This window comes from Eutrigla gurnardus (assembly GCF_963514095.1).
Source record: "Eutrigla gurnardus genome assembly, chromosome: 23".
NCBI lineage: Eukaryota > Metazoa > Chordata > Actinopteri > Perciformes > Triglidae > Eutrigla > Eutrigla gurnardus.
The window spans coordinates 5,657,667-5,684,824 of NC_139934.1; the positions used below are offsets into that span (position 1 = coordinate 5,657,667).

General features: G+C 45.8%; 1 protein-coding gene and 1 long non-coding RNA gene across 8 annotated transcripts; one reads left to right on the forward strand and one right to left on the reverse strand.

The window, feature by feature from the left end:
* The first annotated feature begins 151 nt into the window (after positions 1-151).
* On the forward strand, positions 152-26,525 carry clcn3 (chloride channel 3). 7 transcript variants are annotated; one of them, XM_084003250.1, is made up of 16 exons: positions 152-299; positions 5,638-5,819; positions 14,847-15,007; positions 15,916-16,015; positions 16,480-16,667; positions 16,958-17,080; positions 17,825-18,031; positions 18,120-18,200; positions 18,282-18,534; positions 18,629-18,921; positions 19,434-19,620; positions 19,774-20,172; positions 20,254-20,470; positions 21,419-21,494; positions 22,667-22,692; positions 24,334-24,461. In XM_084003250.1, the coding sequence occupies exons 2-15, from the start codon at positions 5,657-5,659 to the stop codon at positions 22,679-22,681; spliced, it is 2,463 nt and encodes an 820-aa protein (XP_083859376.1). In that variant the 5' UTR covers positions 152-299; positions 5,638-5,656; the 3' UTR covers positions 22,682-22,692; positions 24,334-24,461. The 7 variants fall into 7 exon arrangements, with proteins under 7 accessions (XP_083859376.1, XP_083859373.1, XP_083859375.1 ...); XM_084003247.1 differs by lacking the exon at positions 22,667-22,692 and having other exon boundaries at positions 24,334-26,525; XM_084003249.1 differs by lacking the exons at positions 21,419-21,494; positions 22,667-22,692 and having other exon boundaries at positions 24,334-26,525.
* On the reverse strand, positions 25,831-27,158 carry LOC311009233. The gene is made up of 2 exons (XR_014596628.1): positions 26,793-27,158; positions 25,831-26,752 (listed from the first exon to the last, which is right to left on the reverse strand). It is a non-coding gene; the product is annotated as an uncharacterized lncRNA (long non-coding RNA).

The following is a 27,158-nucleotide window of genomic DNA, read 5'->3' on the forward strand; positions in this document are numbered from 1 at the left end:
CGTCTCCCAGCCGTTTGATTTGCAGTGGATGAATTATTGATCAGCTTCTCCCCTCCTCCTGCCTGTCTCACCCTCACAGAAGCCAGTGCTGCTACCGCCGCTGCTGCTGCTGAGGATGGGAAACCGGAAGTGGACGTCACTGACACAGGAATGGGACTGAAAAAAGAAAACATCATCATGGTGAGGAGGAGAATGTCAAACCCGCTGGTGTAGGGAAACTACATCCTCCTTTCAACTCCGGGAACAAACGCGAAGAGGATGAACTGTCGCGTCCGAGCTGGCATCGAGGCATCGGGAAGGTAACGCGTGTGTGTGTTAGCGGGTATGACGGTTAGCTCACTGTTTGAGAAAGCAGGTGTGTGTGTGTGAGTTTCACCATCCGAGGCCATCCGTCATCCATCCATCCATCCATCCTCCGACCCTGTAGCCGCTGTGAAGCCGTGAACTCGCGGGTTTGAATCCCTCCGTGCTCGCTGGCCGAGCAGGTGCTAGCGTGGCTAGCTCGTTAGCTCGCCGCTCAGGAGGAACATCCCCGCTGGGTGGCGGATGGAGTTCGGGGGGGGTAAAGTGTCGGTTTGCTGGGCTCAGGCCTTTGGCTGCTCGCTGAGGGGAAGCCGAGGCTGCGTGAGATGCGGATAATTCAGTAAGTGCACGGCTAACTGCCGGAAAGCACCTCTGGATGTGTGGATGTGTTTCTCATCGTTTTAAAATCTACTAAGGAGGTTTTCTCAGGTGTAACTTTGCTGTCAAAGCAACTGTAGAATGTAGACGTGTTGTCCTGGATATACATTCAGATTTACTGGGATATTAATTGAGACTTTCTTGTGCAAAGTTATGTTTTATAATTTAATTTTTATTTTTTTTTATTTTTATTATTTATTATTTATTTTTCAGCTGAAAAAATGTCAAATTGTAATCAGCATTTTTGCACGTTTCATAGACCGAATGATCCATTTATTTAATGTGCATTATATGAGGAGTTCAGCCTATAGCACAAACAAAAAGATCATTAGCAAAGTCCTTAGATTCTGCAAACATATCGATAATATTAAAGTACATATAATTGTTCATCAGTCATTAAGTGATTCACTTCCAAACACCGGCTACATGATGATTGTGGCTTAACAACTACTTTCATTATCGATTAATCCATTGATTGAATTTCTCAATTAACTTTGCAGCTGTTTGGTCTATACAATGTGAAAAATGACCATTACATCTCCCACAGCCCCAGTCCCATTTAATTACTTTTTAAGGTACATTTAAAAACATAATCTACTGAAAGATATGATGAACGGTTATGTTGCCTCTAAATTTTGTGTTTCTGCGACACACAGCCCAATTTTCTACCAAAATGCTGCACACGTCGCCAAGATAGCGTTAAACATCAACTCAAGTTAATGTTTCCCTTTCCTCCCTTCATCACTGTACAATAATCCGGTTTATGGTTCATCCTCTCACAGCAGACGAGAGTCTGGGCAGCCTGACTCGGACACAGACGGGTCAAACCAAAGGCACTCTTTATTTGATTTGCTACGACTGCTGGTTTAATCGGCACTCCTGATTGCGTTATGTCTGTCTGGAGTGTTTTGTTACGTTAAGCTTGACCTTAAAGTTAATTTAAAGTCAGACAGACGGACGAGGCATCTTATTTGTGGGATTACCTGCCGTTGTCTTCTGGTTTATCTGGACAAAAACACATCTCCATAACCACATTTCTGTTTTAAAGTTAGACATGCTCTTCCTAAATGATTAGTAGCACACAATTAACATAATGAGATACCTTAATTAACCATTTTTACCCCATAATGGATATTTTGTCATTTGAATTAGAGTCCTTATTTTTATTCTAGGGTGCATCCACTGCCGTCCCCCAAGTAAAAATCAGTCTCAGACTGGCGTTGGCTGGAGGATATTGATAGCCGACAAAGCCTCATTGATCGCACATACACACACACACACACACACACACACACACACACACACACACACACACACACACACACACTCTGAAGGATTTCTTGAATGACTGCGTTTCTCTTGCTTTCGCTGCAGGCCAAATAAGACATGTATTATTCATCGTCCAGCGTTCATTTTGTAAAAGTAGGAACTTCCTCTTTCTTAAGTCGGGCTCGTCGTTATTTTTTTATTAACGGCAGTTTCTCCCCTTGTTAACCTGGTTATAATGATTTAAATCCACTTAAAGCTCTGTTTTTCTGCACAACTTTATCAGTCGGTCAGCGCTGCATGTTGTTGAAGTGCTGGTAATGAAGCTCCCCGTTGTGTTGGAGCTGCTGCTCGCTGGGTGTTTGTGCTACAGAGCGATCCATATATCGATCGCCCCGTTGCCTTTTTTTTGAAGGATGCGTGTCAACTTATTGCAGGTGCGTCGTTGGCCCTGTGTAGTGTATGGAGGAGGTGTGAGCCGTGTGTCCGTTAGAGGCAAAAACGCTGAGTCACATCCCAGCAACAGTCGCCTGGGCAACACCTCCGTAGTGACCAGCCGGAGGAAGATAACAGCCTTCGCTGCTCAACTGGTTGTGCAACACGAGAAACGTTTTGTTCCCTTGCTGGTGATTATGCTGCCATTATCAACCACACACACACACACACACACTCCTCCCTCTCCTTAGCTTATCCTCGAACGGCAAAATGAAAATCTGACTCGGAGAATAGCAGCTCCTCAATAATCCACATGCTCCCGTCTCCCCGGCGTAATTACTGTTTTGATTACCGTTGAGAAGAAAGAAGGGGAAACATGAACAAGTACACTGCAGTCAGTCATAATTATAGCGATCCATTCAAATGTCACCAGCGGGAAAAAGGAATGGGACAAAAGAGGACAAATCTAATTAAGGCAGACCATCATTAAGAGGCTCAGGAGCTCAATTGGTAATAGAATTCTCTGTCTGCAAAGATAAGCGCGTGCTTTCTCTGTAACATGCAGGAATTAATCCTATAACCTGTTACGTGGTTTTGCACTTCTGGTTCCCTTCTGTTTTTTTAATAGTTTATTTTAGATGCCTGAATTACCTTTAATTCGTCCTATAGTTGGCATTAATCAGCCCCCTCTCCCCTCTATGCTTTTGTGTGTTTTCTTTACACAAATGTGATTAAGAAGAATGGTTTAAAGAGACTTAGAAAAGGTGACATCACATGAGCTCACCTGGATGAGCTCTGCCTCCGTATTGACTCTGAAAACCAGCTGAATTGAATTTCCTGGGTTCGATACGGCTCAAAGGGAAGTCCCGTCTCATGGTGAGTCATTGCGATTGTTGGCGCGGGGGTTTGTTTTCTCTTCCCTCTTTTTCCCCCACATTATAGAGTTTGTGCCAGAGAGGATTAATGGTTTTCAGTTTCACTGTTGGTGCTTTGCAGGAGGCTTTTGTTCATGATAGCCCTGTGCCCCCGATGTGGTATTACTCTCACAACAAAGTGTCTGGATTTATCTGTTGGAGGAGAGCGACTTTCACCGCAACACCCGGCTTACAAAGGGAAAGGGGTCGGCAGTTTAGGGAACTTTCCACGAGTGAAATAAGTCTGAAACTCGCTGCTTTTATTCTGAAATTGCACTTCACCTCTTGTCTTAATACAGTTTACCTTCTCTTGCCATACCTTTCACCTCCTGTATGCACTTTGTCCAAAGATTCTCTCACATTTTTAGAGAAAAACCACCAATCGAGCTGACTGCAGTGTTTCTTTTTCCTTCCTTTTCATTATGACCTTTTCTGAAAGTCACACTGCAGGAGAGCAAAACCCAAGATCAAGTAGGAAGTCGAATCCTTTCAGGTCGATATGAAGGGAGCTCAGAAATCTCATTTCCACACATGTATAGAGGAATATGGAGTCGCCTGTCAGAGCATAAAGGATGAGTGAAGATCAGTCAGGCTGCAGAACCAGGGCATTAAATGTCTTTTACTCTTCTGATCTTTTACTGTATTACGTTGTCACTTATCTGACCCGGAGTCTGATATTCCTGTGAATATCTTCAGGTTATCTTCTGGTTTCCTCCAGTTATCCAACGGTCATTGTGCTCGGCCCGGTGAGGATCATTTTAGGTCACGTCTGTCACTCTCAGACTCTGGTGTAGTTTACAACTCTTCCACAGGAGGGCGATGTTTGAGCACTCTGGTCCAGCATGACTTTTATTCTCATACTCATCCTCTCATTTTAGGGAGGAGGTCCGTGTGTCATTTTAATCCCTCAGTCTATAAATACACCACTTGGCTGTACAGTAAACAGAATATTATTACAGCACCGCTGAAAAAACACATCTTTAAACTTTACGTATTATCTGACAATTTAAGACACATAAGTAAAGCGAGCCATATATGTTAATTTCTTAATATTTGGATCCCCCAGCATGAATTCAAATACTTTTATTCTATTCTTTAAATGACCTAATGTAACTTTATGGCATTTCCAGAATTGCAGGACCAGTTTCCAGCACCCATTGTGTAGATTATTTAAACTCAGATTATCTGATGTCATCAGTCATTAAGAGCTCTGAGGAAGATTCTGAAGAATATTTGAGAAAAAGATGAGTTTTATCCACAGCCATTGTTCATCTAAAAACAAAGTTTAACATCTGAATCTACGCTACCTTTTAATATTAAATATTAGAAGTCAAGCTTTATCTTATGGGTCCAATATTTCCTTAAAAATGTTTTTAATACAACTATGTTAGTTGATGCCAGATAGTTTAATAGGGTTTTACTTAAGAGAAAATAACAATTTTAACACAATTTATTGATCATATATGTGGAATGTGGACACATTTTAAAATGTTTTTATTAATTTAGAAATTGTGTTTCTGTGCAAAGAGAGGGAGTGTCATCGCTCCGTTTCATCGCTGAGACATCGACTTAAATGTCATCCGTATCCCTTCCCTCTCACTCCACCTCATTCCCCTTTTTGTTTTACTGAATCTTCACCTTGAGCTCCAGTGGTTGTACGATATATATCTGTCAGTCTATAATCCCTTAAGGTAGCCTGCACCTTGAAAATGGAGATTTTTGTATACGTGCGTCCGTGTTGGCGTTTTTCTTACCACAAATCTCCTTCTTCCTTTTAGGCAAGAACTCTTTGACTTGAAAGGAAATATAGTTGGATGACTATCAGTGGAGACGTTAATGAAATTGAACACATGAGGTAGACGATAAAACCATAAGAGAGAAAATCAAAATCAATCGACTATAATATAGAATATATTTTGATTTGGTGAGGAAAAACCTACATACAAGAGAAAATTGTAAGAAAGGTTAAATTATCTGTCATATAGGAATTGTTCTTTTTTTATATTTTTACATTAATTAAATGAATAATTTCTTTTGTTTTCCCAATGAAGGCATCACTTCCTTGAACATGTGACCAGTTGATCGTCTCTCGGCTCCGTTGTTTCGTTGTTTGTCTGGTTGTGTTTCTTGCGGTGTGCCGTTTCTTGGGTTTTGTTGCCGGACTACGAGTGTATCCCTCCATCTCCACGAGTCGACCCCGTGCACGTTACCCCCCCCCCCACCCGACTCATCCGTGTGCCTGACAGACCCACCTCACCTTATAGACTCTACAAATCTGGCATCCTCACAACACGGTGTGTATATCTCCACCACTCCCCCCCCCCTCCCTCCTTATCACCAGGGCACCGGCGCGTTGCTAAATGGAGTCGGAGCAGCTGTACCACAGAGGCTACTGCAGGAACAGCTACAACAGCATCACCAGCGCCAGCAGCGACGAGGAGCTGCTGGATGGAGCCGGCGTCATCATGGACTTCCACACCACCGAGGACGACAACCTGCTGGATGGGGACGCTGCCTCCCCAGGTAGGGAGAACGGGATACCTCCCCCCAATCTGTTTGATTGGTCCTCCCCCCCCCTCCCTCCATGACGAACCCCTCGCTCTCCGATCAGAGAGGAACGTCTCCTTGAGCTTCTCCATCGTGTCCCATTCAAAGTGGAGTTTATCTTCCAAGCTGCTGGTCATGAGTCACCCCGCTGCTGACGTCAAGACGCATCAAGTGTGTGTGTTCGCTCGTGTGTGTGTGTTGCTGTCCCGTGGCGCAGTCGCTCTTGCCATCTGCCCCCCCCCCCCCCTCCTCATCTCCATCCACATCCATCAGCTGCTCTCCATGCCGGCCTGACACACCCGACAGACGGCCTCTTTTGTCAGCCTCGCAAATGGTTATAAACCTAAAACTTTATATATTTTTTCCATTTAATTATTAAAAAAACACTTGCAATTTGAGCTTTTTTACTAATTAATTACTTAATTAATTAGTGAAGTCCTAATAAATTGCTTTATAACCATTTGATAGGCTCTTTAAAGTCTCCCGTTTGGTTTCTTTCATTATTTCTTTCACCTACAATCACGTGTTTGCTTCGCATGTTTACATAGTTTTGGTCCAAATCCTGTTTCCATCCACCATCTTGACCCGGTCACCTTTTTTATTTATTTCTTTAAAGCACACCTACTTTGCTCGTTGCTCCTGCTGCACCTCATCGTTTGGCTTACGTGGATCGGTCTGTCCTGTCAGGTAGCATTAGTAGACAGGTGTGTGTTGTAATAACACAGACACGTGGCATTCCTGTATCATCGGGTGGCTTAATATGGAAGAGCTTTGTGTTCAAGTGAGAGAAGCATTATTAAAAAAGTGTTTTATGCGTTTCCTGCTGAGTCAGACAAGTTCAGATCATGACCTCATTCACGGCTAAACTGCTACTACGAGTGATCTCTGCCACGGTTTCCTCCTATCTGGCTGCCGTCCATGCTAAATGTTTATAATCATACCTGTTGGTTCAGTCCTTCTGCTGTTTGCTCATTCATTCAGAGGCTCAGCGGCACTCCTGACTGGTATGTGTGGCGTCCCGTCGACATCTGGGTTGCTCTATTCTCTTGTTCTGGTTCTGGGTGTATATGCTGGGTCCTCTCTTTTAGTACTTGCAGATGATTAAACAGGAAGTAGACCTGCTGAGGGGGCTGTGTTCGAGGAGACGTTCTGTTTAAACTCTGTTTTAAGTGTGCAGAGAGAGTACCGTCTGTCCTTTTTTAATTGGTTAATTGTTTAATTTACTGCCTTTTATTTGACTTTAAGACGTAATGGAACATTTGTTGTGAGGTTGAAAGTAAACTTGACTAGTTGCTTGTGGAGAACAGACCTTTTCCTTTCTTTTTGCTTCTTCTTCTGCTGTTATCTGCCCCCTCTCGTTTCCGTGGGGCAACTCTTTGCTCAGTTGGAAAGTCACAAGTCTGATTGCACCGACAAGTTTGCAGCAAGACGCTCTACAATGCGTCCCTCTGTATCCAGCATTACAAGTCATGTGGCACTTGTGTGGTTTGCACAAACTAATATTCTGTCAAAGCCAACATCTGATGCTCGGAAGCTCAAAAGTGCACATTCTTGTTGTCAGTGTTGCCCCACATAACAGCAGCCGTGATCCTCAAATCTACAATGAGTGCTTCTAAGGTTACAGTGTGAACTATAATGGCGTGATGGAGACAGCTGTTTATTCACATGACACATCGTTTGAACATGTAAACGGCATGTTTGATGACCATGAGCTTTTCATTTCTGTGAGCTATTGTCTGCTTACATAACTTGCAGTTGAGACTATAATTGTATACTACAGTGTGCGTCTGGCTGCTGCATCTATTGATTCCTCACAGCGCATCGCCTGCAGACTTCAGTTGTGTGATTTCTATGTGTAGAAGTGATTTGCAGCTCCTTTTTAAATGCTGATGATGGAGGTCAGAGGTCAAATTTGTGACCGTAGAAATGGAGTTTAGGATGATCACGTAGAGCGCCTGAGGATGCAGACAGAAGAGGGATTGTTGAGGGAGGTTGTCATGCTCAATGCTATCATTTGCATTATATTGTAGCATTTATACACTTAAACTAGCGCATAATGTAGAACATGTTAGCTCATTAGCTAGCGTGCTATAGCCCAACACTGGAGTTATGAAGTCTGATATTGATATTGGTATTTTCTTTGTTTTTTTTTAAACTCATAACATAAAAAAACAATGATACTCTTTTAGTATTTTTTTTAAATATGTATTTATATAATACCAAGACACATATTGGCATTTTACAGTGTAGAAATAAAATAGTCAGTGCCCTCTGGTGGACAAACTACATTTTTCTAAATTAACCTTAAACCTAGTTCTACATTATTTTTTTACTTCTACACGTTGTACTAGGTGGAGAGTAAGGGTGTAACCGACGAGTTGTATTTTGTCTTTGCCACATGCATTTTCCTAAAAGGCAGGAGAGGTTGTGTTTATGTGAGAGGGATTGGTCGTTAGTCTCTAGGAAAGCTGAAAGCATAAGGAAACCTATCCACTTAAACTGTCACCGTTCAGTGAAACGCTGCAACAATGGGACACAAAACAAGCGCTGTTTCCTTTGACTGTATGTCCTCCTGTATTTGCCTCGGCTCCGCCTCCCACTCCCGTCCTGATTTGTGTGTGACACCCCCCATGTGCTCCAGCATTCCCGTGAACCAGTTTGGCTTCCTGCCGGCGTGAGCTAGCGTTTCAGGAAATCTCTGGATGTCTGTTCTTCCTCGAGGCTGGTGCGCTGCCTGTTTCTGCCTCCCTGTTGCTATTTTTACGTAGCAGCGAGGGGTGGGTTCGTTGTGAAGCCCTCGTCTCGGCTTCCACTGCAGTGTGGGGGACGGCTCATGCTGTGGTCCGAGAGGAGATTTGTGTTGAAACTTTCTTCGCTGGGAAGGAGTAAGAGGAGATAAATGGAGCGTTGCATTGAGAAACGTGGTTCATCGAGCTGGAAAAGGATTTACTGCGTTTCCTTTTAACTCTCTGGATTTCTCCGTTCCAAGCTCCGTGTTGCTGTTTTGCTGGTTTGACGTCCTGACTGGGACTTGTTGAGCAGGGAGGGAGGTAACAAACTATGGCTGACAACACCTGCGTCATTGCCTAGCAACAGGAGCCCTGCTGCAAGGTAAGGGACCTATGATGGACTGTTTTTTTTAATATATATAAGAGTTACATGTCTTGTTTTGGTCTCGGAGCTGTGACTTCAGCTGTATTGTTTCATATAAAAACACATGATCACAAGTTTACAAAACATCATCTGTCTCCAAACTTGTGATCGCTTTTACAAATGAAATTACCTTCACAGAAGATTACACTAATTATGAATAATTCCGTATTAAATGTCCTTGTGGCCTGACTAACAGCCCAGAACCCAAATATTCACATTACCATCATATGACAAAGAAAGCAGGAAATATTGACGCCCATAAAATTATTGTGTGCAAAAAATAAAACAATGAAACTTTTTCAGAATTGTTCCAAATGTGTATCAACTAACTGACTTTTTATCATTATCTATAATATAACTTAAATTTCTTCTTACTTTACACCCCCCTGCACTTTCTCAGAATAGAATATTCCATGTTCGAGCTTGCCCTTTCAAACACACACTTGTTCACACACACACACCCCCGTGACCCGGCGCCGTGGTCTCTCCCATACAGGCACGGCTCACTGATCTCCCCTAGCAACCACACAGGCGAGGCTGGCCGTCGGTGTGCTCGTCTTTCCCTTTCGAGTGTGTGAGTGCGCGTGTGCGGTGACATCATCAGCTCCAACAGTCAGCTGCTGCAGTGTGGAGGGGGAGAGAAAGGGGAGGGGGAGGGAGGACAAACACACACTCACACACACACTCTTCCACACACACTCGCAGCCTTGCTTGTCTTCCTCTGGTAAACATGGCAGCGGCGGACACGCAGCGAGCGGTGCGTAGTGAAGCCTTAGCTTAGCTTAGCCTAGCCTCGTCTCAACTGTCAACATGGAGGAGGAGGACGCAGCGGCCGACCCCTATTTGCCCTACGACGGGGGAGGGGACACCATCCCCCTGCAGGAGATCCCTAAAAGAGGTACGCCACGTCCCCTCTTCTTTTCTTCTCCCACAGATTCCCTCCTTTTCCTCACGCTGCTGCTGTGATGACAGAGGCCGTCCTCCTCCTCCTCCTCCTCCTTCATCTCCTCCTTGTGCAGTGAGTGCGTTTAGCCATATGGAAGGCAGATACAGTGCAGGGGAAGCAAACACTGCCTTCATCTGAGAATCCGAGTGCCAGTATGGATTGCATTTTGACTGCATGAGCAAACTGCCTGCTCATTTCACCATCCACCCTTCTGTAGATGATCAACCAGCCGTGTGTGTGTGTGTGTGTGTGTACGTCAGCCAGAGATAATGAGATAAAGAGGGAGCTGGGTTAGTGTGAAGGCTTGTGCTCGGGCCTGTGAGCAGCAGCGACTAAAAGCAACATCATGGGCGTCCATTTTCCTTCCCCCACCCAGAGAGGCCCAGTCGCCGCTTGGGCTGTTGCATTATGTGGACTGGATGTTCCTAGATTCAGCATGTGTGTGTTGTTGAAGTGGTTCACAATGTTCCTGCGGTACGAGGACACCTGTTGGACAGATCCGGCACGTCACCTTACGTCACACATCCCGGGGTCTTCAGGGTAAAAGGCACGCAGATGTATTTCTTCTGTAATTTGAGCTTTGATTTGCTCCCATGTGGCCTTGAGGGAGTTTTCCTTTAAGCTGCATGTATGTGCGTCGGTTCCTCCCAGCCCTGTGAGGTTTTTACGGTGGATGAGCAGACACAAGAGGCCCTTCCCGGGTTAAAGACTCCCCACATCCACTTTGTCTGAAGGGATGTCCCTGAATCCTTTATTTCCTCTTCTTGCAGATCCAGTTTCGTAAGCAGTTTTCAGTTCAGCTCGTGATTCTTCCGTCTATTTGACCACATCCAGCTGCACGTCCACTTCTCTCTGTCCATGCATCTCCTGGCTGACCATGTCATGATTACAGGAAACATGGCCCACATATGTTTTTTGACACTTTCCCTCTGGACTCTTTGTCAGCCACTCCAGGGATTCAACCAGTTTCCAACGATCGTGCTGTAGCGGTTGTCAAACAGGTCTACAAGGAGGTTGTCAGGTTCAGTTTCTGATGCTGATCACATGATTGCTGAGCAGACTAACTCTACTCCGACCGGGCTGATCCAGGGCGTCCGAGCCAGCTGCCTGTAAACCTCTCTGATCTGATTTACTCCACGGTAGTAGAGGAGGCCTACAACTGGGGAATGCAGGGGGGGGGGATTGTTGGAATTCCTCCACCCAGCAGAAACATCCCAACAAAGATGTCCGACGGTGACTTCCCACCTTATTGATCGCAGGAACGCGGGGCGGGCGTGTGAAAATCATTCGGTGGTGTTGTTGACCTGCGTGTGCACCGACGCGGCTCTCAGTAGGCTGAACAGAATCGCTGTGTCACTGCACCGATGCAGGGACAGAAACTGAAGCCTTGTTTTTCACGTGTCTTTTGTCCGTGCGCCGGGCCGAACCACTGAACCGCGATGCTGGCGACGCGCTCGCTCCCTGCGGCTTTCTGTTTTTCCGTGGCGTCACCTCGCCTGGCTCCACACTCCTGATTAGACTTAAGGGTGCTGGTAGTGCTGCATCATCAGGAGGTCTGATTCATCTCCCCAGTCATGCCCCCCCCTTTTTCTAACTGGGAGTTGATTAGTTCCCTTCTAAATAAGCCAATCCAAGCTGGAAATGTTGCCGTTGCTGCAGTGGAGAGTCTTATCTCTGACGCACAGTTTGTTGCTCCCTTTTTATTTGCATTTTAGTCTTATAGGTGCACACTTATTGAAACAATTAAATTGTATAACTGCTGTGAAAGCACTCAACACTTAACATTTGATTGCTGTCCTGGCAGCAGACTTCACAGCAATTAAGAAATGAAAAAGTTTTGGATCGTATTTGCATGTTTGTGGTTAGCATTTCCTCAAAGCCTTGGCTGGCCCCAACGAGTTTACTAATAGGTAATAAACTATGAAAACATTCCTAATCTGAATGTTTGAGTGGAGATCATTTATCTTTGGCTTTTATTTCACATTGTGCTGGCTAAATCTTAGATATTGCACATTGTAAGGTCGGTAATTTGGCATTATAAACATACCATTGTCAGAACTCGACGTCAAGATGCTCGGTATTAGAAGGGCAGTGATTTCTTTTGAATGAATGAATGAAGGTGTCCAACAGGGAATTTGTTATGAGCGCACACCTAAGGGTGCTTTAAGGAGACCGCCAAGTCATTATTATAATGGTTGGTTTGAAAGCCCCTTTAAGAAATCAATATAAACTGCAGTAAACGTGGTCCATATCAATCCCTGGGATTATTCAGTCAACACGTTGGCTCTCTTTGTCTTGACTCAGACTTGGAACAGGTGGTCCAGTCCAGTCCCATCAGAGGAGGATTTATTATGCTTCTTTGGCAGCAGAAGTGGCCGCATACATCATCGTTTTATACCTTGTTCTCGTCTCTCTTTCCATTCCTTTCGACACAAGGTCATCGTGCTCATGAAGTCTACCACTTCTACCTTCACCAAGTGTGTATGTTAGTATTACACACTTCCAATAAGTGCTGAAGACGGGAATTGGCCTTTTTATGTTTTCACGTCATTGTGAAACTGAGATTGCATGCATTTGGAATCAGAATGTTTTTGCTGACGGTGTTTAATGGGTTTTTTTTCGTGCACATTCATAACAGGGAGGATAGCAGAAGTTTGTGTTGAAAGCATCTCAGTCAAGTAACAAATACAACATGAAAGGATAAGTACAAGTAGTGGTTTCTTCTAGCATCGACATTTTCAACTAAAATCTGAATAAATACCGGTTGTTTTTTGTTAAACAGCAGTCAGAAGACATGTCACATTAAGGGTGCAGGTCTCACTTTGTTTTCACTGAAGTAGCTCACTCTCTTGTGCTTACCATGCAGATGTACAAACTGATGACTCAAAGGAAACGTGGTCATATCACCACATAGACATTTCCTTTAGAAGCGTTAAAGAGAAAGAGACACACACACACACACACACACACACACACACACACACACACACACAGCTCCATTACGTTCTCTGCCTTCAGGTGTCTGTTGATGTCCATAAATACAGACCTCCATATCAGACTTCTCACACAAACACACTATTCCTGACATTGTGCCGCCCTGCTGACTCACACACACTTACACTCTCCCTCCCCCCCCTCTCCTCTGTGATCAGGATCCATATCGGCCGGTCAGATGAAAGCTTTATTTCTTATTTCTCCTCTCCCACATCCCCTCCAACATCAAAGGCAGCGATATGAGCTACTAAGCTCCACTTTCTTCTAAAGGCTGCGTCATGACCCACATTCATAATGTGGGAAACTAGATCTAGCTTCGCTTTAATGTCTCAGTTATTCAACGCTAAAATGCTGGGAGATTCAGCAGCAACGCGCCTGACGGACGTGTGACTGCCTGCATGGCGCTGAATGAACGGATGCATGAATGATCTTGATGAACCGGTGCAAAGCGTGTAACAGCGTTTGCGTGGGCCTCGACTCGGCGCTGCAGGGAGAGTTATGAGCTTATCTTCAAGGCTGTTTTCAAAAGAGCAGATCGGAAGTATTTGTTCTGCAGAGCGACACGTCTGTCTTACAACCCCATCTGAAAACGTTCTTCCTGAACTCTGATGAGGTTCTCAGCTGTGTCCCTTTTTAGTCTTTCAACCAGGAATGGTCAGATTTATCACCTTTTTTTCATATGAATCTGTGACGATGAGTGATTTCCGACGGTTGCTCCCTTTTTGTCTCTGTTTATGAACTGTGCTGCCTTTGTGTCGCGGGTGAAGAAGTCCGGCATATTTGCATCGTCACAAGTGGGAGGATTAGGCTCAGCTTGTCGATTTCACAAAGGATGAACTCTCTAGTTTATCAAACCGTCTTTGTGGCGGATCAAATATGTGCTGATGTGTTTTTAAAGCTGGAGAGAGATGCTCCTCTTACACTTCATGACTTATGAGGATCATCGAAGACTCTGAAGATTTCTGATCATCATCTTGATTCAAAACTGTCATAAAATATTGCCCTTTTCGTTTATGAAAGAAACGTCTCTTCAAACAGCCGTAAAAACCGAGTGGGAGCCGTGCAAATCCTGTGTTTTCCAGATAACAGGCAGAGAGAATCCTGCTTCTCCACGCTCTGTTATGGAGATAGTGTGTGTGTGTGTGTGTGTGTGTGTGTGTGTGTGTGTGTGTGTGTGTGTGTGTTTATACTCACTATTGAATCTCTACATCCAGCCAGATTAGATCAGACCTAACCGGGGACATTCAGTGTCTCATGTTGTTGCTATGAGCGATAGATAAGAATCCATTTATAGTAGCAGCGAAGTCTCCTGAAGAGCAGTGGACAACGTTGGCATTGTATTTTTTTGTTGTTGTTAAATCATACGCTGTGACTAATGCTGCTCATGTTGAAGTCATTACTGAGCTGACTGTACGCGGTTATTGGGCCTTAAGCAATCCCATTGTCTGGCCCGGAGGTCCCGTACAAACGGACTAATGAGGCCGCCAGACTTCCACGTCGCTGTGCCTGAAAGGCCGAGGGGATCTTTAGCACCCCGAGATAAGGTGAACGGTTTTAGATGGAATTACAACATAATCGATTTAGTCTGGATGATCAAAATGTCAAATATGAAAGAGCATGTGTGCTATAAATGTGGTTTAAATATTACCTTCTTGATCTCTCAGTGGTGACTGTGCGTTTAGCTCTGATACACTGAAATACAGCAGGCAGCACCATCATTGATCTCTTTATCTTTTCAGGATATTTATGAGGATTGGATGTACGGAACGTCACATAGTCCAACTATTTGTTGGAGCTTGTTTCAGATGTTGTTTTATATATCCTGAATGCTCTATCATATTGTATTTTTTGATATAAGACACTTGTAAAATTGAAGGTAACGAATCGACTCTCCTGTCCTCCTCCTTCAGGGTCTAACTACGTCATGTCTAACGGGGGCGGGGCACCCAGCAGCAGCACCCACCTGTTGGACTTCCTAGAGGAGCCCATCCCTGGCGTGGGAACCTACGATGACTTCCACACCATCGACTGGGTCCGCGAGAAGTGCAAGGACCGCGAGAGGCACCGGAAGGTGAGGAGACCGAGGCTGGCTGAGAAACGCAACCTTGAACCTTCAAGGTCTCAAGGCTCCAGACTAGCTCACGTCTAAAGGCAAAAGTCTTAAGCTGCCAATTTGCTTCAGAAGAGATATTCTGTCCCAGCATTTCAACAATATCTCCATGACGGTCAACTTTTCCGTTTTTAGCTGCTCTAAATAAATAGATAAAACTGATACCCAAGTATCCTTGTAAATCGTTGACTTCCAGTCCATAAAGCCAAATTAACTGGTGTCAGCGGAAAAAAACAGGAAGTGATATACACACACACTTCCTGTGGAGCAACACACAAAAGGTGGAAGCTGCGTTGTGTGGGATCAGCAAGTTTTAGCCTCAGTGGCTCAACAGAGAGGGGAAATAATACATGTAATAACAAAGCTATTAAAACACCAACATGGTGCTGCAAAATGGCCGATACCTTTGAGATAGTATTGCATCGCAGAAATCTATCTTTATAGGAAATACATCCCTGTGGTCCATTGACTGGCTTGTTCTGGAGCTTTCGACTCCACCTCATAGTCTTCCTCAGCATGAACTCATGAATGGACCGACCTCGACGGTCTGCTTCCTCCCCTTTATCTCCAGCCTCCCTCTGTCCAAATATTGACACGCCGTCACGGCCCCGGCTCCTGGAAATGATAGCTCCCAGAATTTGAATGTTGTTTGAATACTTTGTCAAACAATGTTTCAACAACCTTCATGTTTTATTGTTTTATTGATGCAAACGTGGAAACGCGGCCACAAGGGTAGATTACAGAATCGCTTATCATGGAGGAGCACTAAACCTTTGGCCTACTTGCATTTACGCCAGCATAAGTCATTTGATACCTTTTGTTTTCTGTTATTTAGGTATTTACTCACTAACTGTTGTGTGTGTTTACAGATAAACAGTAAGAAGAAGGAGTCGGCATGGGAGTTCACAAAGAGCCTGTACGATGCCTGGTCCGGGTGGCTGGTGGTGACGCTCACCGGCTTGGCCTCAGGTAACACACAGTCGACCACACAGTACAATACACACACACACACACACACGGCTGTTAACACGCTTTGCTTCGGGCAGCTCACGCTCACTCTTCCTCTTGGTTTCTGTCCGTCTTTTGTTCTCATTTAACCACAAAACGGAGCCTCGTCAGACAGATCTACAGAAAGGATTTATATTTATACACGACCACCATGCTTTTGTACCGCCCAGGACCAGCTAGTCGAGGCTCATCTCAGAGTGTTGCCTTCTGATTGTCAGCAGATGTGCAAGAAGTCACCCTTATTAGAGCTAACATGTAGGAGAAGGATGCAGATGACACACATTAGTTCTTTATACAGGCTAAATTGATAAGAGTAAGAATATTAATGGTAGCATAACTAGTCAGCTCTTTTTTAAAACTTTCTCCACTTCCTCTCTCCTCCCTGCCTCCTCCTCTTCCCCCTCCTGGTCCCCTCCCCCCGCCAGGTGCTTTGGCTGGCCTGATTGACATTGCTGCTGATTGGCTGAACGACCTGAAGGAGGGCGTGTGTCTGAGCGCCATGTGGTTCAACCACGAGCAGTGCTGCTGGACGTCCAACGAGACCACCTTCGCTGAGCGGGACAAGTGCCCTCAGTGGAAGAGCTGGGCCGAGCTAATACTGGGGCAGGCCGAGGTAGACTAACACGGGCACATCATCGCTGCTTCGGCAACCTCAAAACACTCGACAGGTTGACCTGTTGTGCCTTTTTTATCGCTATGTGCTGTTTCATATTAGGGCGTAACCTCTCCCTTTCCTGGTTGGCTTTTAATTTGTAATATATTCAGGAAGTATTACGATTGAATTGTTAAAGTGATCAATAGAGGAAGAAGTGATGAACACATGCCGTCTTTCACACACACTTTTTGTATGATTGCTCGTGAGTTTCAAGGTGTCGACTCTTTATCTTCCTCTCCTCTCTGCAGGGTCCCGGCTCGTACATCATGAACTACTTCATGTACATCTACTGGGCTCTGTCGTTCGCCTTCCTGGCTGTCTGCCTGGTCAAGGTGTTTGCACCCTACGCCTGTGGCTCGGGCATCCCCGAGGTGAGCAACACGTTGTTTTTTTCGTGAAGTTATTGTGGGGGAAACGCCAACATCTAAGAGAGACGGCGTCTTTGAAGACGATTCTTTATTCATTTATCAAACTAATGAGGTCGGCAGGCTATCTCTCTTTCCCCATCTCCGTGTTTTAGAGGGAGTGAAGAAGCAGATTATTGATGCTCTGTTTTATCTCTCTGTTCTCTCATTTTCTCACGTCCAATCAATTTGCTCTGGGTGTCAGAAAGTAGCACACATAATAAGAAATCTATACATCTCTGCAGCTTCCTCGCTGAAAGTGCTCTAATAAGAGTTTTTGAGGTTTCCCCTTTCATTGTCTTAACGTGGCTTAAAATGGTTAATTCAGTGGTTAAGCAGGGAGATGTGACAGGTTTGACTGCGATGTGAAAAGAGCCATTTTGAGGTCTGAGCTTTCAGAAATATTCACTTTGTTGCCATGGGAACAAGGAAGCTGGAACTGCTTTGCCAGTAAAGTGTGCGGTAGACGGTGACGGGAGATAGTGAGGCGACTTTAAATATTTTATTAGAAGTGGGGGGTTAAGTGGGATGTGTGACATCATCCGTCTTCTGATTCTAATTGGTCAGAAATGACAGATGTTGGTTATTTCCTGTAATCACGCTCATATCCACTGTCTATTAAAGACAAGGATGTTAGTTTCAGGGGCTTCAAACTTCTGTTACTTTGATCGACATCAGTTAAATCTCTGCCGTTCCTCTTCCTCTCCTCAGATCAAGACCATCTTGAGTGGGTTTATCATCCGAGGCTACCTGGGCAAGTGGACCCTCATGATCAAGACCATCACCCTGGTGCTGGCTGTGGCGTCAGGCCTGAGCTTGGGGAAGGAGGGGCCTCTGGTCCACGTGGCCTGCTGCTGTGGGAACATCTTCTCCTACCTCTTCCCCAAGTACAGTAAGAACGAGGCCAAGAAGCGAGAGGTGGGACCCCCGGCATTTTATTGTTATGATCTCTGCCTGTATGAGACTCCGTCAGATCAGCTGAGGTGCGTTTGTTTCGTCCTCTCAGGTCCTCTCTGCTGCGTCGGCGGCGGGGGTGTCTGTTGCTTTTGGAGCCCCGATCGGAGGAGTGCTCTTCAGTTTAGAGGAGGTACTGCTTTGACACAAACCAACATAATGTAGTTCAAATGGCAGGATATGGCATTAAAGTAATCCTCTCTCTCTCCTCCAGGTGAGCTACTACTTCCCCCTCAAGACGCTGTGGCGCTCCTTCTTCGCCGCCCTGGTGGCGGCCTTCGTCCTGCGCTCCATCAACCCGTTTGGCAACAGCCGTCTGGTCCTGTTCTACGTGGAGTACCACACGCCGTGGTACCTGTTTGAGCTCATCCCTTTCATCCTTCTGGGTGTTTTCGGAGGCCTCTGGGGCGCCTTCTTCATCCGGGCCAACATCGCTTGGTGCCGGCGGCGCAAGTCGACGCGCTTCGGCAAGTTCTCCATGAGTCATGCTTCAGATTTGGGTTATGTCCGCTGGTGTGAAGTTGTAATAATTCTGATTTGCTGCATGGTCCCTCTCTTCAGGCAAGTACCCGGTGTTGGAGGTGATCTTGGTGGCCGCCGTCACGGCTGTGGTTGCTTTCCCGAACCCGTACACCCGCCAGAACACCAGCGAGCTGATCAAGGAGCTGTTCACCGACTGCGGCCCGCTGGAGTCCTCGCAGCTCTGCCAGTACCGCAGCCAGATGAACGGCAGCAAGGCCTTCACCGACAACCCCAACCGGCCGGCGGGGCCCGGCGTCTACGCCGCCATGTGGCAGCTCTGCCTGGCGCTCATCTTTAAGATCATCATGACCATATTCACCTTTGGACTCAAGGTGATCTCCTGGATGTTTTGGGGATTTTCTTCCCTCGCAGGGTCTTCATCAACACTAAAGCTGTGTACACACCGGAAGAACTGCCCGACTCGCGTCGGTAAATTCGCGACGCCATACGTTCCGCGCTTGCGCGAGATGTAATGTCTCCAAAACAACAGGCGGCGCTAATCTGTATTGTGGGCCAAAAAACACGAAAACCAGAAGTAGGCGGTCCTCTCTAGACCGCCTTCTTCGATTCCACTGGTTATCTGGTATGTTTACCATCGTCACTTCCGGGCGTCACTGATTCGCTAGTCAAGCTGCTAGCCTCCACCAATCAGAATGGTCAAAGAATGACCGACTCGAATGGCGGATTACACATTTGAATCGGCTGAAATGAACGCCGACGTGGGCCGATTGGAGCGACCACACCAAGGAGACTCATGTCACGGACGCCGACTCTCTCAAAGACGCCGATTTTCGGTCCGGTGTGTGAGCCCGCCTTAAAACCACTTCCTGTTCCTCATCCTCAGGTGCCGGCGGGTCTGTTCATCCCCAGCATGGCCATCGGGGCGATCGCGGGGCGAATCGTGGGCATCGCCGTGGAGCAGCTGGCCTATTATCACCACGACTGGTTCCTGTTCAGGGAGTGGTGTGAGGTGGGGGCCGACTGCATCACTCCAGGACTCTACGCCATGGTGGGAGCCGCCGCCTGCCTGGGTGAGTCAGCAGTATTGGTTTTCAGTGTTACAAAATCTAGAATCACTTCATTAAAAGAACAAACTTTTAAAATGCTTTGCGACCGTTTTCTCATAAAGTTTACCTGTTTCTCTTATGGATGTGTGTTCATGTCTAACTCTCCGGTGTCTTCAGGCGGCGTGACCCGTATGACCGTCTCCCTGGTCGTCATCGTCTTCGAGCTGACCGGTGGGCTGGAGTACATCGTCCCCCTCATGGCCGCCGTCATGACCAGCAAGTGGGTGGGCGACGCGTTTGGCCGCGAGGGGATCTACGAGGCCCACATCCGTCTGAACGGATACCCCTTCCTGGACGCCAAGGAGGAGTTCACGCACATCACGCTGGCCCGGGAGGTGATGAGGCCTCGGCGCTGCGACCCGCCGCTAGCGGTGCTGACGCAGGACGACCTGACGGTGGAGGAGCTGCAGAGCACCATCAACGAGACCAGTTATAATGGTTTCCCTGTGATCGTGTCCAAGGAGTCCCAGAGGCTGGTGGGCTTCGCTCTGCGTCGGGACATCACCATCGCTATAGGTAACCAGATCCTTTCTCCCACATTTAATTACACAACATTAAACAGATTATAATGTATTTTTCTGGCTTCTTTGTCCACAGAAAACGCTCGTCGCAAGCAGGAGGGCATCATGCTGAACTCCAGGGTGTACTTCACCCAGCACGCACCCACCCTGCCGGCGGACAGCCCCCGACCCCTCAAGCTGCGCTCCATCCTGGACATGAGCCCCTTCACCGTCACCGACCACACGCCCATGGAGATCGTGGTGGACATCTTCAGGAAGCTGGGCCTGCGCCAGTGTCTGGTCACTCATAACGGGTGAGTATCGCGTCCTCCTTTCCGGTGCCCGTCTGAGGTGGAACGCACTCTGCACAAACATGTACACACTGTCCGGTGTTGCATGGGCTCTAAAATCCCTGGATCCCTGTAATCTGCATGGCCTGGCCTAACCGCAGTGCTGCACTTCCTCCCCCCCCCTTCTAACAGGTATCATGCTGGGAATACAGCTGGTAGATCAGTTCATGTGTGGTCGGAAACTGGGAAGTGAAGAAGAAACTCCTTAAGAAAATAAACTATGTTGAGGTTTTTAGTTCTTCAGATAACGAGCATGTCATTTGTTCATTTAAGTGAGAAGAAATGTCTTGTGATGCGTTCAGGCTCTGCAGAGAGCCCCCTGCTGGTGTGATGTAGGAATTACAAGACAGATTGAGTTTCACGCTCCTCGATTAATATCACGTTCCGCAGGTTGCCGTGACGATCATCAGAGAGATGCTGTGCAGCAGTTTTTATTGACATGTTTTACATTTTAAAGGATACGTTTTTTTTACAGACAAATCAAAAACAAAAGTTTGGTTTTGGTCATTAATTAATTGTTGTTTTTGTTTTGTTTGTCATGTGAAAAATATAAGTTTCTGTTTAAATCTGGCTGAAATCTTTCAGAAAATCTGCAAAATAACAAAAAATAATATGCATCCTGTTCTCTGAATATCAGAAGTGGTTGCATTGAGATAAATCATTGCAACAAATGTGATTAAAAGCAGTCAAACCTCAATTATATTACTGTATTATCATAGTTTAATAGATGATAATATTCAGCATAACGTTGATTTTGTGTGAATTGATTTATGTGTTTGATTTGAATGATCTTTTATGTTCAGGTTTAATATTTTTAAGTTGCACGTTGTTGATGTTTTTGTCTCTTTTCTGTTGTTTTTGTTGACTTCCTGTTTCCCGGGCAGTTTACCGAGTAACGGGTGTGTGTTTCAGGATTGTTTTGGGCATCATCACAAAGAAGAATATTTTAGAGCATCTGGAGGAGCTCAAGCAGCACAAGGAGCCCCTGGTGACTAGCCGCTCCCCTTCACACACGTGACTCCCTCCCCCCCCTCACTTTCGCACCTGTCTCTTAGGCCCCGCCTCTTAAGACGGCTGCATGAAACCCGGTGTGGAAAACCACTGTTGACAGTTCCCCGGTTACACGTTAGGTCTTCCTTTTCTTCCTTCTTCCACTTCCTGTCCATGGGTTGGTTCGGTGTGGAGCAACATCTGTAGATAGACGACCTCTGACCTCCATCCTCATCGCTGGTAGCCGTTGTTTCTAGGAGTCTATAGAAGCGCTTCCTTGTGTTTTTCTGGGTCCGTTAATGCCGGACCTATGGGAACTGTCACCCACATCACCTCTCGAGCCCCTTTCAGACACGTGCTTCATTACGGAAATATGCTGGCAATTTGAAGTGGAAGTCGTGACGGCCTCATAAACGTAAAGGCACAACAAATTAACCTTTTGTAACATTTCAAATGAGACAACTGTAATGCATCATTTAATTATCATCTCATACACAAAACATCAAGGTCAAAATGACATTTGATGCCTCACATTTGAGCTGACGTGAGAAGGAGGCTAAAGCTCACAGTCGTAGGAGCGTTCAGGTTAAAATCGCTTCGATCACGCTGGTAAAATGTGCATTCTTCCCTCATTTCCTTCCCTTCTGGTGGGAAAAAAGACTGGAGACGTTGCTTTAATTCCATCTGTGTGAAAACCATCAAAAAGGGTTAATGCAAATAGAAATGAAACGTCATTATCCGTCACATGACTCCTTTATTATATCCAGTAATGATCAGAGACGAGTGAGAAGCTTTAGAATCATTCCTGTAAATTCGCTGCTCATTCCTTTTGTGTGATTTTTGTAAAGGACGTGTTATAAACCTGTTATTAGGATCAATAACTCCCCCATGAAAGCAGCACAGTAACCGTCTCCGTGTCTGAAACGGGCTCCGTAGATTCCCAGAGTGCAGCTTCGCCATTCAACCGCATTCCTCCTCCTCCTTCCTGTAGCGCCGCAGTAAGAAGTCTTTCATCGTAGCTTCGCTGTGTTTCCCCATCTTCCTCTCACAGCAGTAGTCATCATCATTCCAGCCCTCGGTGTTCCACCTTCATTAACGACTGCTTTTTCCTTCTTTTGTTGTTTTTAAACAAACGACCTTCGACCCCGCCGACCCCCCGGGTCTCCGCAGATTGACGGCAACTAGCGACCTACTTGGCGAGTAGCTAGCCGCCTTGGGGAAAGGGCGACGTCGTCTTCTAGAGGGTTTATCATTAGAGAAGGCTTCTAGTGATGCGATCCATCCCCCTCATCCCGTAGTTGTAGTGAGCGCTGTGGTGCAGTGGCGTTGTCGTGGTGACTGGTGTGGTAGTGATGTAGTGAGCTGGCTCGTTAGCGTACGGTGATTTAAAACATGCTAATCCCGTAATCGACCAATGTTTCCTCTTAGCCAGCCGTGTCCCGTCCTCTAGAGTAAACGGGGAATAAACAGATTGTTTTTTTAAAGTCACACTCAAGAGAGAGTTTTCTAGGGTTATGACATCATCGAATATGATGAGAGACGCTTCATTCCAAAGCATAAGGTGAAGCTAAAGACATTCCAGCACTATTGCAAAACATTTAAACTGTAAAAAATATACATTCAAGTAGAAAAAGACAGATTTAGAAAGAAAATGTACCTTCATTTCAATTTAAAGAAAAATCTAAATGTGTGATGTCACTTCCTGTTGGGAGTAGCGATCCTCCCCTGGACACTGCTGGCTAACGGGGAACGTTGCCTCCACCCAGCGACCCTTCAGTGTGTTGTCTCCTCCTGCTGCTCAGTAGCTGGAGCTCTAATCCCTCCTCCTCTCTCTCACACCTGGATTCAAATGTTTGTTTCCATTTTGGTGGAACTTTATTTGCCTTTTTGTGGTTTAAATGAACGTCTAATCGTCCACATAACGGTATGAAAACCCCCCCATGCTCTGCTCTCCTATCTCTGTAGCGATGGACGGCTTCCTCTCACCTCTTTCAGCTACTCAGACTGCAGATGCTTCCTTTCACTTGACCTCTTGACCTCAGACTCCACCCACAGCCGAATTCAAGAGCACGAACGCATCAACGGGCTCCCGATTCAAAGCCGCTTTACGTTCCCCTGCTCTTGAATCGGCGGGGGGTAGTCTTGACTAACCGAATATTTAGAGCCGTGTCATCGCGTGGATCAGGTAAACGTGTTTGATAGTCGGGGGAGGAGGAGGACGCAGCTCCGTCACACGAGTCAGAAATCACTCAATTCACATAATATTCCCTTAGAATAAATGTGAAAAAGAATATAGAAATGATGAAGCAATTGTTTTTATGTAGACTTTTTGCTTAAAATAAAAGTTTATGAGACAATGCAAGATATTTAGATACTTGATAAGTTGTAATATTATTAAAACAGGATAATAATCCATGATTTCTGACTCCCGTGACGAGTCTCAGGTTCTCCTCCACATCCTGTTCACTACTTCCTGTCTCCTTGTAGGATCCAGTTCTTCCTTTTGGACCGATACCATAAACGGTTGTGTTAGCGTCTGAAATGACACCCTGCTCTCTGGTAGTTGGGTGCTGTTTCAGACCTGCTCCCTCCCTCCCTCCTGCTCACTCTTGCTTCCTTAGGGACTCGTGTTTTTGTTGGCTTTCCCATCAAATCCAGAAATGTATTCTCTGATTCCAATAAGTTTAAATCTCGCCATTTGATCAAAACTCGCCAACGAAAACATGACGTTTTTTTTTTTCTCCTTTCACTCCAAACCACCGGCACCTCCTCCCACTCTCTAAACCTCTTCTTCTTCTTCTCTCTTCTCCTCCCTCGTCCTTTGTCTCCCCCTGCAGGCGCCTGCTTGGTATTATCACAAAAAAAGACATCCTCCGTCACATGGCTCAAATGGCAAACCTAGATCCCGAGTCCATCATGTTCAACTGATCCGCTCCTTCCAGGACGGCCGGGGGGGAGGTGGACATGACAGCGAGGAGGAGGTGCACCTCCTGGACGGCTCCAATCTCTGACATTCAGACCCTGCTTTTTGTTCCTTTATCTAGTTTTCAGCTTCGTAGACCCTGAACCTCGCAGACTGACTGTGGCCCCCCCAGAGACTTACTGGCCATGAGAGGATAAAAGACTTTGTTGTTCTGGCTGCTGAGGTCACACGGAGGTCACGGGTGAAAGGCACACACATGAGGAATGCACTTTACACACACACACACATGTACAGAAACACACACTTTTGCACTTGCAGACACTTGCATGCTCTCTGTCCACATACACACGACCTGTAAAGATACACACTCTTCATGTGCCTCACCGCTTGTCCCGTCTCCGCTGAGGTCGTGGTAAATGTCGCCTGGCTGGGGTCAAAGGTCAGAATGAACCGCCGATGAGGGACGCGATGAGGGACCTTTAAACCTCCAGGCTCCTGTCCAAGTAACCCCCCCCCCCCCCCCCCCTCCCTGCACACAACAGACCTGTCCGTCCTCCAGAGAAACACACTGTTTACCTGTGATTTAAGTGTGTGTGCATGTGTGTGTGTGCGTGTGTGTGTGTGTCACCTAGCGCCACTACATTCCAGCCAGGTTACCATGGGAACTGAGAGACGTGCACCTGCTGCTCACCCCGCAGACGTGGCAGAAAGCCACGATCGCATGGCCGCTTCCCGTGTGCGTGTGCGTGTGCGTGTGTGTGTGTGTGTGTGTGTGTGTGAGAGACAGACAGACAGACAGACAGACACTGATGGTAACTGTATTTCAAGAACAAAAATGTTCCCTTTCAGAATGAAAAAAGTGGAAGAAGTAAGAAAGAAGTAAGACCTTCGTGAGTGTGTTTTCTTTTCTGAGCCTGTGTGTGTGTGTGTGTGTGTGTGTGTGTGTGTGTGTGTGTGAGAGAGTGTGTGTGTGTGGCAGGTCGAGTGTGTACGTCATGGAAACGCGATAAAAAAGAAACAGTTACAGGTAATAAAATCTAACAAATTTCCTTTTTCTTCTCGAGCTCTGCCTCTTGCTACTTTGAGACTTTTGGTCTCGCTATAATCACTTAGTAAGTTTTCATGGCTTGAAATCAAAACTGGAACTCTGTTGATCAGTTAGAACGGAGAGGTAGGGCGGTGACTTTCTCTTTTTCTGAAGTCTGTTCGCTTGTAACGACGATGTTCGCTTGTAACGACGTCTTTCAGCCGAGTGTTTGTCGTATATTAAATCCCCCTCGAGCTCGCTGTTAAACACTCCATCAGAAGCATGATGTACACAACCAACACCAACGTTCCCAACACAGGAAATGAAAACCAATACAAAAGGTCTCTAAACCACTAACGATTGTTTGATTAGTTTTTAATCCCTCAAAGATTGACGTCACTAAATCACTTGTACACAAACGAAGTATTAAAGAGCTGCTTTCTTCCTGACTTGACACTTTAGTGTAGATGAAACGGACCAGTGATGCAGGGATGAACTATCCACTAACTACTCGTTAACTTCCCATAAAAGAGCAGTTGTTTTTAACCCTCATGTCGTATCCTGTCCATCTCAAACAAACACACTTGGCTGCAGCAGCTTGTGCTGGATCTCGCTTCTCCAGTCCAGGTTTATTTTCGCCTGAATTTTATCTGAAAACCTGGAAACGCCCGCTGCTCCCGCCAGCCTCTCCCTGGTTGTCCTCCGTTTGAAGTGTGGAAGATGATGCAGCGGTAGCACTTTACCTGTAGAGTGGCAGCAGAGTGTGAGTGTGAGTGTGTGTGAGGAAGGTCAGGTTCATCCTGTGTACTTGTCTACTGCTCCTGCTGTGTGTCGACAGGCAGCAGAGCATCATCTTTGTTAACCAGTGGTGTTGCCTAACATTGTATTTCATACTGATCTCGATGTTTTCTCCTTTTTTTTTGTTTGTTTTCTTTTTTTTATTTATGGGTAGTGTCGATAGAGTTGTGCATTATTATGAAGAATTTTATGTATGATTACATTGATTGTTTGATTGTACATTTAAAACAAAATATGTAAAGATTAAAATTTGTTTTAAATTAAAAAAGGAAACGAAAAGATTCACGTTGCACGGCGTAACTGCTCGATTATTATTATACTATAATAATATTTTGCATTTCTGTTTTCTGAGGACCCGTCATTAGTTAGAGAGGAAAATATCTGTGGAGTTTATTTTTTATGAGACTAAAAGTCAAGGAAAGTGGTTCTCTTGTCTCCTGGCAACTTTAATGGTGATGCCTTTCTGCACCAGCAGGGGGCAGCAAAGGTCCAACCAATAATAATTCCCCTCTCCAGGAGCTGGTTTGCAGATTAAAAGGTAAATAGACATACTAGTCATTCACGGTGAGCTTTACTGCAGGGTTCTGGTGTCATAAGGTGTTTCTATTATTTCATCCAACTCGTGTACTCATAAATACAACATGTGATCTTGCTCTCATACCCGTCTGTATTAGTGTAACAGTGGCTTTACTGTTGGCACCCATGGGTGGGAGTGGATTAGGAGCGGTGGAGACGGGCCTGCTACTTACCAAACACAGACCAGCCTTTGTTTAACAAAATCAAACAGTCCATTTAGGTTTTCCAGAGTTTGAGAGAAGCTGAAAGACTGAGAGTTGGACTTCTCCATGTCTGCTCCTTGTGTCGCGTTACAGAACATCCATCGTTCATGATGTTTAAACCTGAGACTGAGAGGC

Excerpts from the sequence above, each read along its gene's own strand:
- clcn3 (XM_084003247.1), top strand. The coding sequence starts at position 5,657 with ATGGAGTCGGAGCAGCTGTACCACAGAGGCTACTGCAGGAACAGCTAC. Across the intron at positions 16,668-16,957 it reads TAATACTGGGGCAGGCCGAG|GGTCCCGGCTCGTACATCAT; the intron begins GTAGACTAACAC and ends TCCTCTCTGCAG. Across the intron at positions 20,173-20,253 it reads GGACATCACCATCGCTATAG|AAAACGCTCGTCGCAAGCAG; the intron begins GTAACCAGATCC and ends CTTTGTCCACAG.